General features: G+C 43.5%; 1 protein-coding gene, 1 long non-coding RNA gene and 3 other non-coding genes across 5 annotated transcripts; 1 reads left to right on the top strand and 4 right to left on the bottom strand.

The window, feature by feature from the left end:
• Positions 1–62: 62 nt before the first annotated feature.
• LOC136700428 (uncharacterized) lies at positions 63–3,028 on the bottom strand. Its single transcript, XR_010803747.1, has 5 exons — positions 2,802–3,028; positions 2,247–2,319; positions 1,700–1,763; positions 1,150–1,213; positions 63–854 (listed from the first exon to the last, which is right to left on the bottom strand). It is a non-coding gene; the product is annotated as an uncharacterized lncRNA (long non-coding RNA).
• LOC136700565 (small nucleolar RNA SNORA9) lies at positions 202–336 on the bottom strand. The gene has a single exon (XR_010803780.1). It is a non-coding gene; the product is annotated as a small nucleolar RNA SNORA9 (small nucleolar RNA).
• Positions 1,483–1,617, bottom strand: LOC136700566 (small nucleolar RNA SNORA9). Its single transcript, XR_010803781.1, has one exon. It is a non-coding gene; the product is annotated as a small nucleolar RNA SNORA9 (small nucleolar RNA).
• LOC136700567 (small nucleolar RNA SNORA9) lies at positions 2,069–2,203 on the bottom strand. Its single transcript, XR_010803782.1, has one exon. It is a non-coding gene; the product is annotated as a small nucleolar RNA SNORA9 (small nucleolar RNA).
• A 2,232-nt stretch (positions 3,029–5,260) lies between the features above and the next one.
• Positions 5,261–10,634, top strand: LOC136700105 (class I histocompatibility antigen, F10 alpha chain-like). The gene is made up of 6 exons (XM_066675328.1): positions 5,261–5,372; positions 5,629–5,883; positions 7,222–7,509; positions 8,430–8,702; positions 9,415–9,522; positions 9,717–10,634. The coding sequence occupies exons 1-6, from the start codon at positions 5,306–5,308 to the stop codon at positions 9,728–9,730; spliced, it is 1,005 nt and encodes a 334-aa protein (XP_066531425.1). The 5' UTR covers positions 5,261–5,305; the 3' UTR covers positions 9,731–10,634.
• The last annotated feature ends 6,665 nt before the right edge of the window (positions 10,635–17,299 follow it).

A 17,299-nucleotide genomic window follows, 5' to 3' on the forward strand; every position in this document is an offset into this window, starting at 1 on the left:
TACACATCTGAAAATGTTCAAACACAGAAATAAAAGCAAAATTGACTTTTTTCTTCCTCATTTTTATTTTTTTTATGTTTTTTAAACATTGTATCACTTCTTGGCGTCCGTCTCTAGGGCAATGGAGACGCACCTGTAAAACAAGACAAAACATAAGGCCCAGACACTACAGAACTCCACAAATCAATATCAGTGTGTGGTGTTTGTGTGAAATTTCTAGAACCGTGCTGTGGAGGAAACACAGCCAGGTCTCAAACGATTTCAGCCTTTCTCTAGCAGACACCCAGGAAAGAGCAGAGTCACAAAACAGACCCCGCCTCGCTGTACGGTCTGCGCACCAGGCTTTATCTCGCAAAATTGTGTGACTTATACATTACAACTCCATGAACCTGAAAACTCTGACAATGACGTGAAGTGGCTCATTATAGAGAAACTTGACACCATTTCATTTCCAGTGGTGGTGAATGGAACCAGGCATCTCTAGGTCTACAACACACTTCCAGAGTTGGGTTTCCACGCCACAAACAGCCGTGTACATACGAGAGGTTTTAGAGAGTTGTAGACCACAAATCCTTTGCAGAACTATCACAGAACAATGTCTTAGGCATCAGACTCCACGGGTTTATGAGTATTTCACGTAATAAACCTTTGTTGTGAAGGGCTTTTTACATTTCTTCAGACGTCTGGTTCTTTTCACCACAACTGAACAACTCTGACTCAAACCTATTATTTCACATTAAATCATAAACATATGTGTTTTACACAAATATTAGATTTTATTGTACAATGTAAAATGCACGTGGCCCAGAAAATACACTTACCCACAATCCTAAACGACCACAGGAAGTCGGAATCTGAAACACAGGAAATGCTGAATTAAAGAGTAAGTCCATACTTCCTCATTAATAGGGTACATGTTTATAAACAGCCTGTCTGAGGTTTCTATAGCCTCACTGTAGAGAAGACAGAAAAGGCTTCAAACCGCCCCAATGTTTCTCTAGCAGACACTCAGGAAAGATCAGAGTCACAGATCAGACCCTGCCTCGCTGTACGGACTGCAGACTACTTCAGGGTGGATGCAAGTTCTAGCTTCAAATAGTTCTGGGTGTCACTCAGTAGTGCAGCTGGTTCAGTGCGCCAAAGACTCACCTCAAGACCCACGTAGTGTCCTCAGTTTCCTCACATCTGCACACGCCTGGAACCAGTCTGAGAACTGAAAGCACAAACAGAAGTTGTCAGTTTTTAAGTGACTGGGTTTAAAAAAAAAAATAAATTCCCTGCACTGAATAAACTTCTTCCCAGAGTTTAGGGCGTTTCAGACAGTGCTTTTATGTCCTTGTTTATTAGACACAAATAAACGTTTGGAACGTTAGGGAGAGCTCCCACAAGGGGGTGCTAATGTGCTTTGCACCAGTAACAATGGCCTTGTTCCAAAGACCATAGAGTTTAGTATCAGAAAGTTAAAACCAGTGTCTGTGGGGTGTTTGTATGAAATTTCTAAAACCTTGATGTGGAGGAAACACAGTCAGGTCTCAAACGATTTCAGTGTCTCTCTAGCAGACACTCAGGAAAGAACAGAGTCACAGATCAGACCCTGCCTCGCTGTACGGTCTGCAGAATACTTCAGGGTGGATGTAAGTTCTAGCTTCAAATAGTTTTCACTCAGTAGTGCAGCTGGTTCAGTGTGCCAAAGACTCACCTCAAGACCCACGTAGTGTCCTCAGTTTCCTCACATCTGCACACGTCTGGAACCAGTCTGAGAACTGAAAGCACAAACAGTTGTCAGTTTTTAAAGGGTTTCACTCATAAAACCCAATAGTGACTGAGTTTAAAAAAAAACTAAAATGCCTGCACTGAATAAACCTCCTCCCAGAGTTTAGGACGTTTCAGGCACTGCTTTTATGTCCTTGTTTATTAGATACAAATCAACGTTTGGAACGGGCTTACTCATACATTAAGGGAGAGCTCCCACAAGGGGGTGCTAATGTGCTTTGCACCAGTAACAATGACCTTGTTCCAAAGACCATAGAGTTTAGTATCAGAAAGTTAAAACCAGTGTCTGTGGGGTGTTTGTATGAAATTTCTAAAACCTTGATGTGGAGGAAACACAGTCAGGTCTCAAACGATTTCAGCGTCTCTCTAGCAGACTCTCAGGAAAGATCAGAGTCACAGATCAGACCCAGCCTCGCTGTACGGTCTGCACACAGCTTTTATATCCTTTATAAAGTATTTTGAGCACCACTCACCAGAGAACAAAGGAAAAACTCCCCACGAGGTGAACACAGTATCATCACAGGCTCAGTCTTCAATTCTGAAAACCTTAAAAATGAACAGAAAAAATATATTTATTTTTTTAAAAACAATTACATCAAGAGTACAAATTGAACGTGGTCAAAAGTTTGGGGACATCTGGTCATGACGTTGCACGATTGATTTTTGACCACAAGTACCACTCAAAAAATAATAAAATAAAAAACAAAAACCCTGTCCACAGCAGTGATTCGTTAACTGTTTATAATGGTTTCCTCCAATGTTAGGTCACGAAGTGCCGCAGAATAATAAGGTGTTTGTGCCACTGCTGTGAAGAAAATAGTTTCTGTATAAACAACTTATTACACCTTCATCCGGGGTTTTTTAAGTAAAGAACTCCTACAGAACACAAAGCAAACAACTTTTCATTAAGCTACTCCTTGCTATTTTTCATGTTTTAAACCAATGAAACCTGACCACACACGAACAGACATGTTCTTTTCAATCAAAGGCTACTAGTTTGCCTCAAGTGCGTAACGTGAACGACTTACCTCAGGAAAACAGCTCCTGCACTGAACAACCATTTGAACTGCGCTACGTTTCAAACTTCAGAAGCGTTAATAAGGGTTTATTAACCATTAACCAACTTCCATTAAGGTGGATCACAAATATAAGGCCTATAAGAAGCCATAATTCTACCAAACATAACACTATTTGCGCGTTCGGTCATTAAAACACTCAGCTCTCACTCAACTCGTCTCTCTGTGAACACGTGTTCTCCCCATGAGCCCAAGACGCTTACTGCGCATGCGCCTTTTATTCGAAAACAGGATGTGGTATCGCCCCCCACTGGAAAATCACTGAATAGTTATATTACATCCAAAGACATGGCCATAAACGTCACCCTCCAGCCCTTGATTCTATATCTCCTCTCTGTTTAGAATTACAGATGTACACTTTATTTGCAGAAAAAAAATCCCCTAATGCTTTTAAACTGTCTACACCTTCGCGTTCATTCCGTAAGATCTACGTCATATATAACGTCACACTCACCTGCTAACAATGCTAACTGTTGAATTTTCACTGGAGTGGGGTCTTTACAATTTGCTGAAAGTCATCATTTATGTTGTGTCTTAATGACCATTGATTTATCTCCAAACCTTTCACAGCTCCAACAGTTGTTTAGAAAACTTGGTACAAAATAAGTAAAATAACACTCTCTACAGAGGGTGGTGCAGCAGGTAGTGTCACTGTCACACAGCTCCAGGGACCGGGAGGTTGGGTTCACGTCCTGCTCCGGGTGACTATCTGTGAGGAGTTTATTGTGTTGTCCCTGTGTCTGCGTGGGTTTCCTCCAGGTGACTGTCTGCGAGGAGTTTATTGTGTTCTCCCTGTGTCTGCGTGGGTTTCCTCCGGGTGACTGTCTGTGAGGAGTGTGGTGTGTTCTCCATGTGTCCGCGTGGGTTTCCTCCGGGTGACTGTCTGTGAGGAGTGTGGTGTGTTCTCCCTGTGTATGCGTGGGTTTCCTCCGGGTGACTGTCCGTCAGGAGTGTGGTGTGTTTTCCCTGTGTCTGCGTGAGTTTCCTCCAGGTGACTGTCTGTGAGGAGTGTGTTGTGTTCTCCCTGTGTCTGCGTGGGTTTCCCCCGGGTGACTGTCTGTGAGGAGTTTATTGTGTTTTCCCTGTGTCTGCGTGGGTTTCCTCCGGGTGACTGTCTGTAAGGAGTGTGGTGTGTTCTCCCTATGTCTGCGTGGGTTTCCTCCGGGTGACTGTCTGTGAGGAGTGTGGTGTGTTCTCCCTGTGTCTGCATGGGTTTCCCCCGGGTGACTCTCTGTGAGGAGTTTATTGTGTTTTCCCTGTGTCTGCGTGGGTTTCCTCCAGGTGACTGTCTGTGAGGAGTGTGGTGTGTTCTCCCTGTGTCTGCGTGGGTTTCCTCCAGGTGATTGTCTGTGAGGAGTGTGGTGTGTTTTTCCTGTGTCTGCGTGGGTTTCCTCCGGGTGACTGTCTGTGATGAGTTTATTGTATTCTCCCTGTGTCCTCATGGGTTTCCTCCCACCGTCCAAAAACACACATTGGTCGGTAGACTGGTAACTCAAGTGTCCATAGGTGTGGGTGTGTGTCACCCTGTGAAGGACTGGCGCCCCCTGCAGGGTGTGTTCGTGCCTTGCTCCCAGTGATTCTCTGTAGCCTCCGGACCATGAACTGAATAAGTGGTTTCAGACAATGAATGAATGAATCCTCTACAGAAAACCTATATCATTTCGGCAAATGTTAGGGCACAGTTTCTGTCTGTTTGCAGGATTTAAGAAACAGAAAAACCCTTACAAATTAATTAAAATATCACCCGCATAGACCATAGTTTACATTTTGCTTTTTCAGAATATAAATTAGCAAATGAATACACAGTTTATTAAAAGTATATACAAAGTTTATATACTGGTGTTACTTCCATTTAGTAGGAATGTATTATTAATTTTTTAAATTAAGGATGTTGTGTAAAATTCAATAAAACAAGGATGTTCATAAAGCTTTGTTTCTCTAACAAAAGCACAAAGAAAAGGTTGCTGACATTGTCACTAAACAACTCCATTGTATTTAGAAAACAGGAGCAAATTTAGAGTTTGATGCTTGTAAGACACTACAAAAAAAATTGGGACAGAAACATGTTTCTCTCTGTGTTACATCACCTTTCTATTCAATGACACAGTTTAAGTTTGTTGATGACCTGAGGATGCTAAATGCTGCAGTTAATGCAAAACTAATTGTTGTCCATTCTCCATTCTCACCTGATACAAGACTTCAGCTGCTCACCAGCCATGAGCTTAGGCGTTACCTTAACAAAAATGGTCAAAACATGGCACAAAGTCCACTTTAAAGCTGTGTATGTGAAATATAAAATGTGTCAGAGACTTATTTCTAAAGATTATTATTATCCATCCCCATCTGTACAGAACAAACAAGAACTACAAGGAGAAGAAGAACAAGGATTTTCACTTTCATTTTCATTTTGAGAAGCATTCTCTAATGCATGAATACTGTGAAGAAATGGGGAAAGCATGAGGAAAATGAAGGAGGTGTACGCCTTATTCTATGTCTTCCATCTTCTGCAGCAGTCCAGCGGAGGTGAGGTACAGCTTGTGAATGCTGTTACACTAAGTTTGGTGTGTGTTTTTCTGTCAGTTTCTATCAGGAACGTATTTCCTACATTGATTACGGCTAAAAGCTATGGCTAACACCATTAACTCATTCCTCTGAACAGTACAACTCCATGTGTTTACTGAGTTTAAAGAAATCCTGAAGTAGTAACGAGTCTGAGGGGAAGAGGAGACAAATAAACGAGAGCCATGAGACATAACTCTCTCCTTTCATTATGTTGCAGATGTCCACTCCTACAGCGTCAACTTCATCGGCTCACAGGGCCTGGACCTGCCTGACTACATGGAGAGAATCACTGTGGATGATGTGACAGTGTTTTATTACGACAGCAGCATGAAGGGAGAGGTGCCCTGTCCAGAATGGCTCAACTCTACAGCAGACCGTCAACACTGGGAAGATATTAACCTACTGGCCCTTAGCAACAGATATCGAGTAGCTTCCGCTCTTCCGTCAGTCATAAAGCAGTTCAACCAGACCGGTAATGTACAATTTGGGTGAATCCTATTCTTATTTTTATCTTATTTCAAGTGTTATAATGCCCCTTGGAGCTGAGTTACAAGTTTGTAGCGGTTAAACTTCCTCTACGAAAGGGAACGACAGTTAAAGAGCCCCGTGTCTCATCAAAACACACAAAAAGGAGCAGCATTTCAACTTACAATTCCACCTTAAATGTTGCAGTAGCGTAAGGCGCGTTTAACTGATTCACCATTTAAGGTGGAACTGGAAATTTACTCGGTAACCACGGATACTTCAGCTGAGGGATTCAAAAGGCATTCATAGTCCTTCATTTGAAGTGTGCCCCTCAACTTTGTCTGTGCTGCATCAAAAAGAACAAAACAGGTCCACTGCCATTGATTTCACATTCTGTTTTATTTATTCCTAGCAACATATACGAATACTAGTAGGGATACTGGTAATTTTGGAGCACGCAAAAAGGGGAAATTACACTACATTTGAAAGAGTAAGTGTTAAATTGATTTCCAGAAGCAAACACAAGACATTTTTAATTACACCTTTAAGAAATAATGACTGCAATAGAAATGTACTTGGAGTGTTTTGTACTACAATATGCGACATTAAAACAGCAGCCTTTAATTTCTGTGTTAAAATGTGTTTCTGTGTTTTTGTGTTAAGTGTTTAATTTCTTTTACATGAGGGGGGGGGGGGCGAGTACTGACGTGCAGACTGACCAATTAAATGTTTACAGAGAAGGTTATCGACCAATAACGGTAGCGCTACAGGCACACCGTCCAATCAGAAGACTTTAGGCTAATTCACCACGCCCCCTTCTCACTCAAGCGAACCAAACGGAGTAGGGGAGGGCGGGACTAGTTTGTGGAAACTTCTCGAAGTTCTATGTAAGCTCTAGAAAAACAAAATCCCGGACGTTTGTGAAATTCCACCCGGACATTTTTTTAAGTCTAAAAAAGAGGACATGTCCGGGTAAAAGAGGACGTCTGGTCACCCTAATTTATATCTAATTATTACAGCTCCAAAGTCATTGCGATGCTCCACTGAGCTGTAATAGGGAGAATAGAGCCTTTGTTGTTTCAGATAATCCACTATGTAACTTTTGGAGGAGGGTAGGAAAACACCTCCCTCCCTCCACCTACCCCTCAGTTTCAGGACGGTGCTATAAAAGTGAATTACACTCAAAAACTGTAGAGTGAGCTCAGGAGCAAACATGCCAAAACTTACCTAGTGTTGCTTTAACAGTTGAGGAAAAGCATGTAATAACAACATCACATTCTCAAACTGAACACTAGGATTGAATTAACACTATACTTTTTGTGTTTCTTTCCTTCATGTATCGCAGGCTTTTCATCGAAAGTGAGCATATTCCAAGTCTACAGCCGCTGTGATTTATATCCAGATGGAACTCGGAAAGCAGTATTTATTCATGCATTCAACGGGAGAGACTTCTTAGCGTACGACATTGAGAGAAAGACCATCACAGCTGCTGTTCCTGAAGCAGCCATCAACAAACAGCAGAGGGAGGAGGACTGGGTTCGGCTCGAGTTCGTGGTGTCTTTCTACAGAACCACATGTTACGAGCGTCTGAACATGTTCCTGCAAAACGTCCCTCAACTCAAAATGAAGAAAGGTGGGACATAGAGTCTCTTCCAAACTTGCTACAACAATAACTTTCCATCACACTAAGCGGTTACAGATAATGGATGGATGGATAGTAACCATCTAACATCGTAACTACCAAGCAAATGCACTGAATACTGGACTGTAACTTTACTGTGCTGTGATAGGAACCACCAGTAAACTACACGTGTCTTTTTAAAGTGCTAAAGGGCATATATTCTCCAATGTTTCCACACATGAACAGTTCTGGGTCTTGAATGAAATAGCTGTAACCTGCTTTTTTCAAAAGACCACAAGGATCAAACCCCACAGCTGCATTCTCCTCTTGTCTAAGTCAGAACCTTCAAATGATAATGAGCCGCTCGCTGTTCACCCAACCCGAGCGCACAGTGTTTTAGCCGTATTCGCTCTGTTCTTTTTCTTCTTTGTTTCTTCTCGTTTTCTCCATTTTTACTCAGTGCTCTTATTTCTCCATGATGTTGTGCCTGTTTTGCACTGTTTAACCTTGTCTTTGAGCGCTCACATAAACATGGGTCCAGCACTGTGATTGGACATACTTAAACAAGGGGGCGGGGCAACTCTAAAGTCTCTGCACTTGACAGCAGAAGGAGAATGGCTCGTTTTCCCCAATGTCTTCTGACTTAGACAGCTCACACACAAAAATCAGGGTGGTCTTGTTTCACAGTGTGTGTGTTGGTGGTCTCCATGTACAAACATTAATGTGCACCTACACTGTACTAGAGATGTTTTTTAAAATATGTATCCTTTAAATATTTAATATTGATAATGGTTCTAGTCTTGGTTCCTCAGTGGTTTTCCTCGTGTTCTAAGTGCTTTTTTTTGACAGTGATGTCCTGAAGCTAGAACCTGGATTTGTGTGAAGTTGTATTTTTTAAACTGAACTGAACGTTTGTGTTTTCCGTTGTTCAGTCCCCGAGGTCTATCTTTTGGAGAGATCCAGGTCTGGTTCTACTGTCCTCACATGTCACGTCACTGGGTTCTACCCCAGAGAAGTGCAGGTGGAGTGGATAGGGCCAGGGCTACAGTCTGTGGACGAGGAGATAGGACGCGTGCTTCCTAATGGAGACGGCACTTATCAGACTAGACGCAGTGTGATTCGACCTGAGGAGAACCCGGAGAAACACAGCTACAGCTGCGTAGTGTATCACAGCAGTGTGCCCACAAACATCACCAGAACCTTGGGTAGGACTTTCACATTAGTCTTTCATATTTAATTTGATCTATATTCTGGAAAAATATTACATACCCAAATCAGCCATGACTTTAGAGCCACCTCATTGTTTTTGCACTCACTGTCCATTCTCTCAGCTCCACTGACCACACAGGAGCACTCTGTAGAGTGGATCAGACACAGCAGTGCTGCTGGAGTTTTTAAACCCCGTGTCCACTCTCTGTCCACTCTGAGACACTCCTCCCTCGTTGGTCCACCTTGTAGATGTAAAGACAGAGACAGTAGCTCTGATCTGTCGCTGCACAGTGTGTGTCGCTCGTCCTCTAGTCCTTCATCAGTGACACAGGACGCTGTCGGCTGGATGTTTTTGGTCTGTGGACAGTTCTTAGAGGTTTGAAACTCCAGCAGCACTGCTGTGTCTGATCCACTCGCACCAGCACAACACACACTAACACACCACCACCACTCTGCGGAGCTGAGAATTATCCACCACCCTGATCATACCTGCTCTGACCATTGAGGAACACGCGACTAACAAAGAATGCTGAGTGGAGCTGGTGAAATGGACAATGAGTGTAGAACCAAGGAGGGGATTTCAATGATATATGGCCAGAAAATTACTCATATCCTTAACTGTTGTGGAATATTGATTATTTAATCATTAATAATAACTATGGTGTCACTTGTATTAAGTGTTATTTCATTATTTTTAACCATGTGCAGGTCTAGAGGTTCACACTTGGCTTTGGGTTGGGATTCCTCTGACCGGGACCGTCTTGTTCATCATCATTGGAACTGTAATTTTAATCAAACGCTTCATTAAAAGGAAAGGTTAGTGAACATTCAGTGTCTTTGTATCACATATGTGTGTGTGTGTGTCTGAGAGAGTGACTGGGAGTGTGTGTGGAAAATTGTCCACAGGTATGAGTGTGTATACGTGGTATATTGCCTACACTCCTGTCTACTTTTTTCTAAAACATGTTTAGTCCAAACTGCTACAGGTTTCTCTGTTCTCTCTCCGACAGAAACCGGGACCTGAATCTAGAGCACGTTCTGACGAGAACTCTGATGGTCTTCATTGTTCATCCCTAGCTCTGCTGCTTATTGTGGCTTTGTTTTTATTATTTATTTGATATTTAATGATGCCTCCTGTTTACACCCAGACAAGACATGCACTCCTAAAATTTCAGTGTGGTAGCAAATATAGACCAGTGGTTCCCTCAAGACACCCTTAACTCTGGACCTTGTCTCTGTTGGCTCATTTTTTTAAAAATATTGACACAAAGTAAGAAGCAGTGGAAGAGAGGGTTTTGTTCCAACAGCGATGTTATCCTGTTCTCCAGAGTCCAGACCAGTGTAAATGTAGTTCAAGTTCAAGAAGTTTATTGTCATTTCAGCAGTATACAGTGTTTACAGTACACAGTGAAATGAAATAGCGTTCCTCCAGGACCAAGGTGCTACATAAGACAATACACAACATTAAATTGCAACTACTACAAAGCTAGTACAACATAAAACAGTGCACACACATTAAAGTGCAAAAGATATGGCAAAGAAAATACAAAACAATGTCCATACAGTACAATACAATACAAGACAATGCAAAACCATAAGTACAGAGGGGGTGAGGGAGAGAGACACTGCAATTTAAAGTGTATTAATGCTGTAAACGATAACAGCACACAGTGTGTGTGTGTGTGTGTGTGTGTGTGTGTGTGTGTGTGTGTGCTTCTTCAGTCCAGTCTCAGTCTCTAGGTGTTTAGGAGTCTGTAGACTCTAATGTGTACATTTCTGAGGTGTTTATCTGATAGAGATGAATATAATGGGTTTAATTGTTGGCTCATTTTGTTTTTGAAGACATGAGACAGTTTAAAGTGTCAAAAGTGTACAATAAACAGATGTAACTAACTAATTTATATGTACTCAGATTTCAATATTTTAACTTGTTGTATAGGTAGATTTTATATAATGCTTTTCTAAAAAAAACAGTGAAAATAAAAGTTGTGATAATATAAAAGGTTTATAAACCGGCTTTTTATTTGTGTTTATACTGAAATGTGCTTATTAATCAAGGCTTTTTATGATAGAGCTCTCTAAAGCGATTTCGGTTGTGTCCTTTAGGTGGCAGCAAATACCTGCAGGAAAACTACAGAAAACAGACAATTCATTCATTCATTCATTCATTACCTGTAACCCTTATCCAGTTCAGGGTCGCGGTGGGTCCAGAGCCTACCTGGAATCATTGGGTGCAACCCTGGAGAGGGCACCAGTCCTTCTCAGGGCAACACAGACACACACACACATTCACACCTACGGACACTTTTGAGTCGCTAATCCACCTACCAACGTGTGTTTTTGGACTGTGGGAGGAAACCGAAGCACCCGGAGGAAACCCACGCAGACACAGGGAGAACACACCACACTCCTCACATACAGTCACCCAGAGGAAACCCACGCAGACACAGGAAGAACACACCACACTCCTCACAGACAGTCACCTGGATTAAACCCACGCAGACACAGGGAGAACACACCACACTCCTCACAGACAGTCACCCGGAGGAAACCCACGCAGACACAGGGAGAACACACCACACTCCTCACAGACAGTCACCCAGAGCAGGAATCGAACCCACAACCTCCAGGTCCCTGGAGCTGTGTGACTACGACACCTACCTGCTGCGCCACCGTGCCGCCCAAAACAGACAACAAACATGGCCAATTTAACTTTTTTTTTTTTTATTAAAATTTGTTTTTAAATAATTATTTTGTCCCTTTCCATCCTCACTTGTTTGATATTTTGATTTGAAATCAGTTTGAACGAGCAGAAAAACGCAAAACGTTCAAAACTAGCTACCACTTTTATGTTCGTTGTGAGAAGGGAATAATGTTGTACACTGCGAATTCCAAACATTCAAGTAAATTGAAATAAAAAGGAGAACAATGAAGGACATTTGCAGCTCATACATCCTCCTCCATCTTCTCCAGTTTTCTGGTGGTGGTGAGTGTTGACCTGTGGAGCACCGGAAGACAGCAATAAATATTGTCTTATTTACATGGCGCTCGGTTCCCATAGCTACAGCGTTCCATCTCGTTGCTTATTGGTTAATGTCAGATAGATCTGGGTTTGGTGTTATTTGCAACGTCTCATTTTATGTTGAATTATTTACTTTAATATTTGTCCCCATGGCTACGAGGAAAGTTCCTACTGTTAGAGCCAGTGTTACAAAGCATCATGCTAAATCTGGGGATGATAATGTGGCTATGATAACACCATGAAAAGCGTGAAAAGTTTAGTCTCAGAGCATAGTTTCATCGTTTTCCTCCAACGTCCACGTCCAGCCTATCAAGCACCGCCTGGGAGGAATTAGGGATGCCGTATTACTTTATTCATCGTCTTTTCCAAAGAAAAACATGTTTGTCAATTTTTGTGTGTTGTTTTGTTTCTACATCATTACTTCTACAGCACAGCAGCTGTCCTTCACACTGTGAAAATGTAATTTTGAATGGACCAATAGAAATGCTCCACAATTATTGGAATAAAATTTTTTAACATTGGCTTCCATTGAAATTTAAGAAGTTTTTTTTCCCTTTTCCGTTACAGTTAATATTTTGGAGATACATGTTTTTTTGGAGAGCAACAATATTTTAGAAATAGTCCAAACAAAACTGAATTGCACGGTGTCCTCTGGACAATGTGGTGATTTGACTTTCTGTACAAATCTCTGAGTTTCTGTATCAATCCTGCTACATGTACAGGCGAATGTAAGATTAGGAGTCTTTCCCAAGGACCCTTGGGCTGTGGAGCTGTAGATTTGTGCTCTCTGAATGATAGAGCTCCATCCAAATTTGGGATGAGTTGGAGTGTTGTTCGTGATTGACCATGAATCAGTTCAATCAGTAAAATCAGTTCCTGACCTCACAGCCATGTTCAGGCCTCCAGAGCACATCTTAAACACAGTATGTCACCAATGTCCAAACGTCTCTGTTTTCCTTTTTTCAGTCCCAGAGGTCTGTCTTTTGGAGCCATCCATGTCTGGCTCTACTGCCCTCACGTGTCACGTCACTGGGTTCTACCCCAGAGAAGTGCAGGTGGAGTGGATGGGGCCGGGGCTACATGGGACCTGGGGCTAATCCAGTTAATAGCTACACTCAGCTGAGCCAGTTCACTAGAGACAGTGAGAGGGAGGTGAGAGTGAGGACAGTTTCACAACTGGACCTCACTGTGTTTGAAGTGAATACCCTTTATACCCATTATCTCCTCAACTTTACTGTTGTAGATCTGGTCTGATACCACTTTACTTCTTGGTCATCGTTGGAGCTGGATTTCTGATAAAACAGTTCGGTAAAAACAGAAGTGAGTCCACCAGACACTTTCCTGCTTAGCTCTCTGAGTTACATTTAAATGGGGTTACACAGCTCACACATACAGACGTTGGTACATATGTGTGTGTCCTGTACCAGTGAAGAGTGTGGAACTGAGGCCTCAGCATCTGGAATCAGTGTTTCTCTGCTTTTCCAAACACTGCTAACACACGCGTTATCAGGGAGTCTATAGTTTACAGAGTCTGCTGCACCAGAGATACACCGTTGAGAGACATGTTATGGAAAAGTCCCTTCTTCAGTTCATGTGCACATTACTGTGAAGATCTGGGGTCCACCAACCCTCACACGGTGAAACAAGACCACCCAGTCAGTTTTCTGTGTTTTGTGTTTTCCGTCAGATGCTGGGATTTGATCTCTCTGCTGATATGAAGATGAGGATCTGAACTGTTACCTGCTGATTCATCAGACTGGTGTTGGGCTGCCCTCGGACTCCAGACAGAAACCCTAGAACTGTTAGGGTAGGGTTAAGGCACATTTAAATGTACTCTGATGTTGACATATTTATTTATTGCATTTATTAGGTGTACGAATATGTTGTAAAGCATTTTTTGTGCAACATATAAATGTAATCCACAGTGTAAATATATCTCTCTTTTATCAGGGAAGAATTTATTGGGCACTGCATTAGTTATGAGCTCCAGCAGGAAAAAGCACTGCAGAAGCATGTGATGGATTTGTTCTGTTCTTGGGGATAATATTGTATTCAAAAGTATGTGTGAGTTTTGCCTATCATCGATTTTTACAATTTAAAAGTGGGGATTTTAATGTTTGCGACTGTGATCATGAATGAATACTTAAATGGGCGCAAGGCGGGAACACACACTGGAGGGGGCGCCAGTCCTTCACAGGACACCACACACTCACGGACACTTTTGAGTTACCAAGCCACCTACCAATATGTGTTATTTGAGCATGGGAGGAAACCGGAGCACCCAGAGGAAACCCACGCAGACACAGGGAGAACACACCACACTCCTCACAGACAGTCACCTGGAGGAAACCCACGCAGACACAGGAAGAACACACCATACTCCTCACAGGCAGTCACCTGGAGGAAACCCACGCAGACACAGGGAGAACACACCACACTCCTCACAGACAGTCACCTGGAGGAAACCCACGCAGACACAGGGAGAACACAGCACACTCCTCACAAACAGTCACCCGGAGGAAACCCACACAGACACAGGGAGAACACACCACACTCCTCACAGACAGTCACCCGGAGGAAACCCACACAGACACAGGAAGAACACACCATACTCCTCACAGGCAGTCACCTGGAGGAAACCCACGAAGACACAGGGAGAACACACCACACTCCTCACAGACAGTCACCCGGAGGAAACCCACGCAGACACAGGGAGAACACAGCACACTCCTCACAAACAGTCACCCGGAGGAAACCCACACAGACACAGGGAGAACACACCACACTCCTCACAGACAGTCACCCGGAGGAAACCCACACAGACACAGGGAGAACACACCACACTCCTCACAGACAGTCACCTGGAGGAAACCCACGCAGACACAGGAAGAACACACCATACTCCTCACAGGCAGTCACCTGGAGGAAACCCACACAGACACAGGGAGAACACACCACACTCCTCACAGACAGTCACCCGGAGGAAACCCACACAGACACAGGGAGAACACACCACACTCCTCACAGACAGTCACCTGGAGGAAACCCACGCAGATACAGGAAGAACACACCATACTCCTCACAGGCAGTCACCTGGAGGAAACCCACGCAGACACAGGGAGAACACACCACACTCCTCACAGACAGTCACCTGGAGGAAACCCACGCAGACACAGGAAGAACACACCATACTCCTCACAGACAGTCACCTGGAGGAAACCCACGCAGACACAGGAAGAACACACCATACTCCTCACAGGCAGTCACCTGGAGGAAACCCACGAAGACACAGGGAGAACACACCACACTCCTCACAGACAGTCACCTGGAGGAAACCCACGCAGACACAGGGAGAACACAGCACACTCCTCACAAACAGTCACCCGGAGGAAACCCACACAGACACAGGGAGAACACACCACACTCCTCACAGACAGTCACTCGGAGGAAACCCACACAGACACAGGGAGAACACACCACACTCCTCACAGACAGTCACCTGGAGGAAACCCACGCAGACACATGGAGAACACAGCACACTCCTCACAAACAGTCACCCGGAGGAAACCCACACAGACACAGGGAGAACACACCACACTCCTCACAGACAGTCACCTGGAGGAAACCCACACAGACACAGGGAGAACACACCACACTCCTCACAGACAGTCACCTGGAGGAAACCCACGCAGACACATGGAGAACACAGCACACTCCTCACAAACAGTCACCCGGAGGAAACCCACACAGACACAGAGAGAACACACCACACTCCTCACAGACAGTCACCTGGAGGAAACCCACACAGACACAGGGAGAACACACCACACTCCTCACAGACCCAGAGAGGGACTCTAACCCACAACTTCCAGGACCCAGGAGCTGTGACAGAGATACTACCTGCTGCTCCACAGTGCCGCCCTAATTACAGTCATATATTACACAAAAACACTTTAGAACTAATTGAACCCCTAATAACCCTCAGCACTTACTTCTTCACTTATTTAAATGTTAAACACTCACAGCACAGATGTATCTTTTCACACTGTTTTATATTACATTCATAAGTTTGACTTTGATATTCTGCACCATTCTAGTAGATACCCATACTTTATGGCATTTTAATGACTGAAACAATTCCTCAGCTCTGATAGAGACTGTCCTTATTAGTTCTGCCAGTAGGGGGCAGTAAGGCTTCAGGTGATGTCCATGCACCGTCTTATCCGACTAAACGCACAGCTGTTGGTTTTCACTGTGTCCTCATCGTTTCTGACACTTTGTCAGTGCTGCTTTAATGACATTTAACAGTTTAATAAATGTGTTTTATGTGTTGATATCCCTCTCTGAACATCAGAACACTCTGCTGCCCTTGGTTTGGGACTCGGTGTGTGTTGGTGGGTGTAATATGGAGAGCCTTGTGGAGAGTGACTCAGAATACATCAGCCGAGTAACAATACATCCCACAGAGAGAGAGAGAGAGACTGTTATTGTCATCCCACACTCAGTCTTGAAGGGTCTGTGTTGTTTGAAACATTCAGCTGCATTTGTATAATTCTTACTAATGTGTCTGCTGTCCGTTCTTAAAGCACACAACTGACTTATTTTGTATGAAGCCTTTAAAAAATAATTATTATTTTATTCAGAAAAAAAATTAAGACCTATACTGTTTTCAGTAAAATATGTTTCATTAAAAACAAGCTATGAACCTGTGCTGGTAGTTTTAGGGGTACAGTGCTTTACTGACTGCTGAGACCTGTCCAATATGTTCATTCATTCATTCATTCATTCATTCATCTTCTGTAACCACTTCATTTTGATCAGGGTCACTGTACATCCAGAGAATCCGCCTGGACAGGCTAGTTCATCACAGGGCATCACTCACTCACACAGTCACTTACTCACACACACACACACACACACACACACACACACACACCTGTGGACAAATTCACTCCCAAACTCAGTCTCTCTCTCTCTCTCTCTCTCTCTCTCTCTCTCTCTCTCTCTCTCTCTCTCTCTCTCACACACACACACACACACCTGTGGACAAATTCACTCCCAAACTCAGTCTCTCTCTCTCTCTCTCTCTCTCTCTCTCACACACACACACACACCTGTGGACAAATTCACTCCCAAACTCAGTCTCTCTCTCTCTCTCTCTCTCTCACACACACACACACACCTGTGGACAAATTCACACCCTAACTCAGTCTCTCTCTCTCTCTCTCACTCACACACACACACCTGTGGACAAATTCACTCCCAAACTCAGTCTCTCTCTCTCTCTCTCTCTCTCACACACACACACACACACACACCTGTGGACAAATTCACTCCATAACTCAGTCTCTCTCTCTCTCTCTCACTCACACACACACACCTGTGGACAAATTCACTCCATAACTCAGTCTCTCTCTCTCTCTCTCTCTCTCTCTCTCTCTCTCTCACACACACACACACACACACACACACCTGTGGACAAATTCACTCCCAAACTCAGTCTCTCTCTCTCTCTCTCTCTCTCTCTCTCTCTCTCTCTCTCTCTCTCTCTCTCTCACACACACACACACA

This window comes from Hoplias malabaricus, chromosome 6 (genome assembly GCF_029633855.1).
Source record: "Hoplias malabaricus isolate fHopMal1 chromosome 6, fHopMal1.hap1, whole genome shotgun sequence".
Lineage (NCBI taxonomy): Eukaryota > Metazoa > Chordata > Actinopteri > Characiformes > Erythrinidae > Hoplias > Hoplias malabaricus.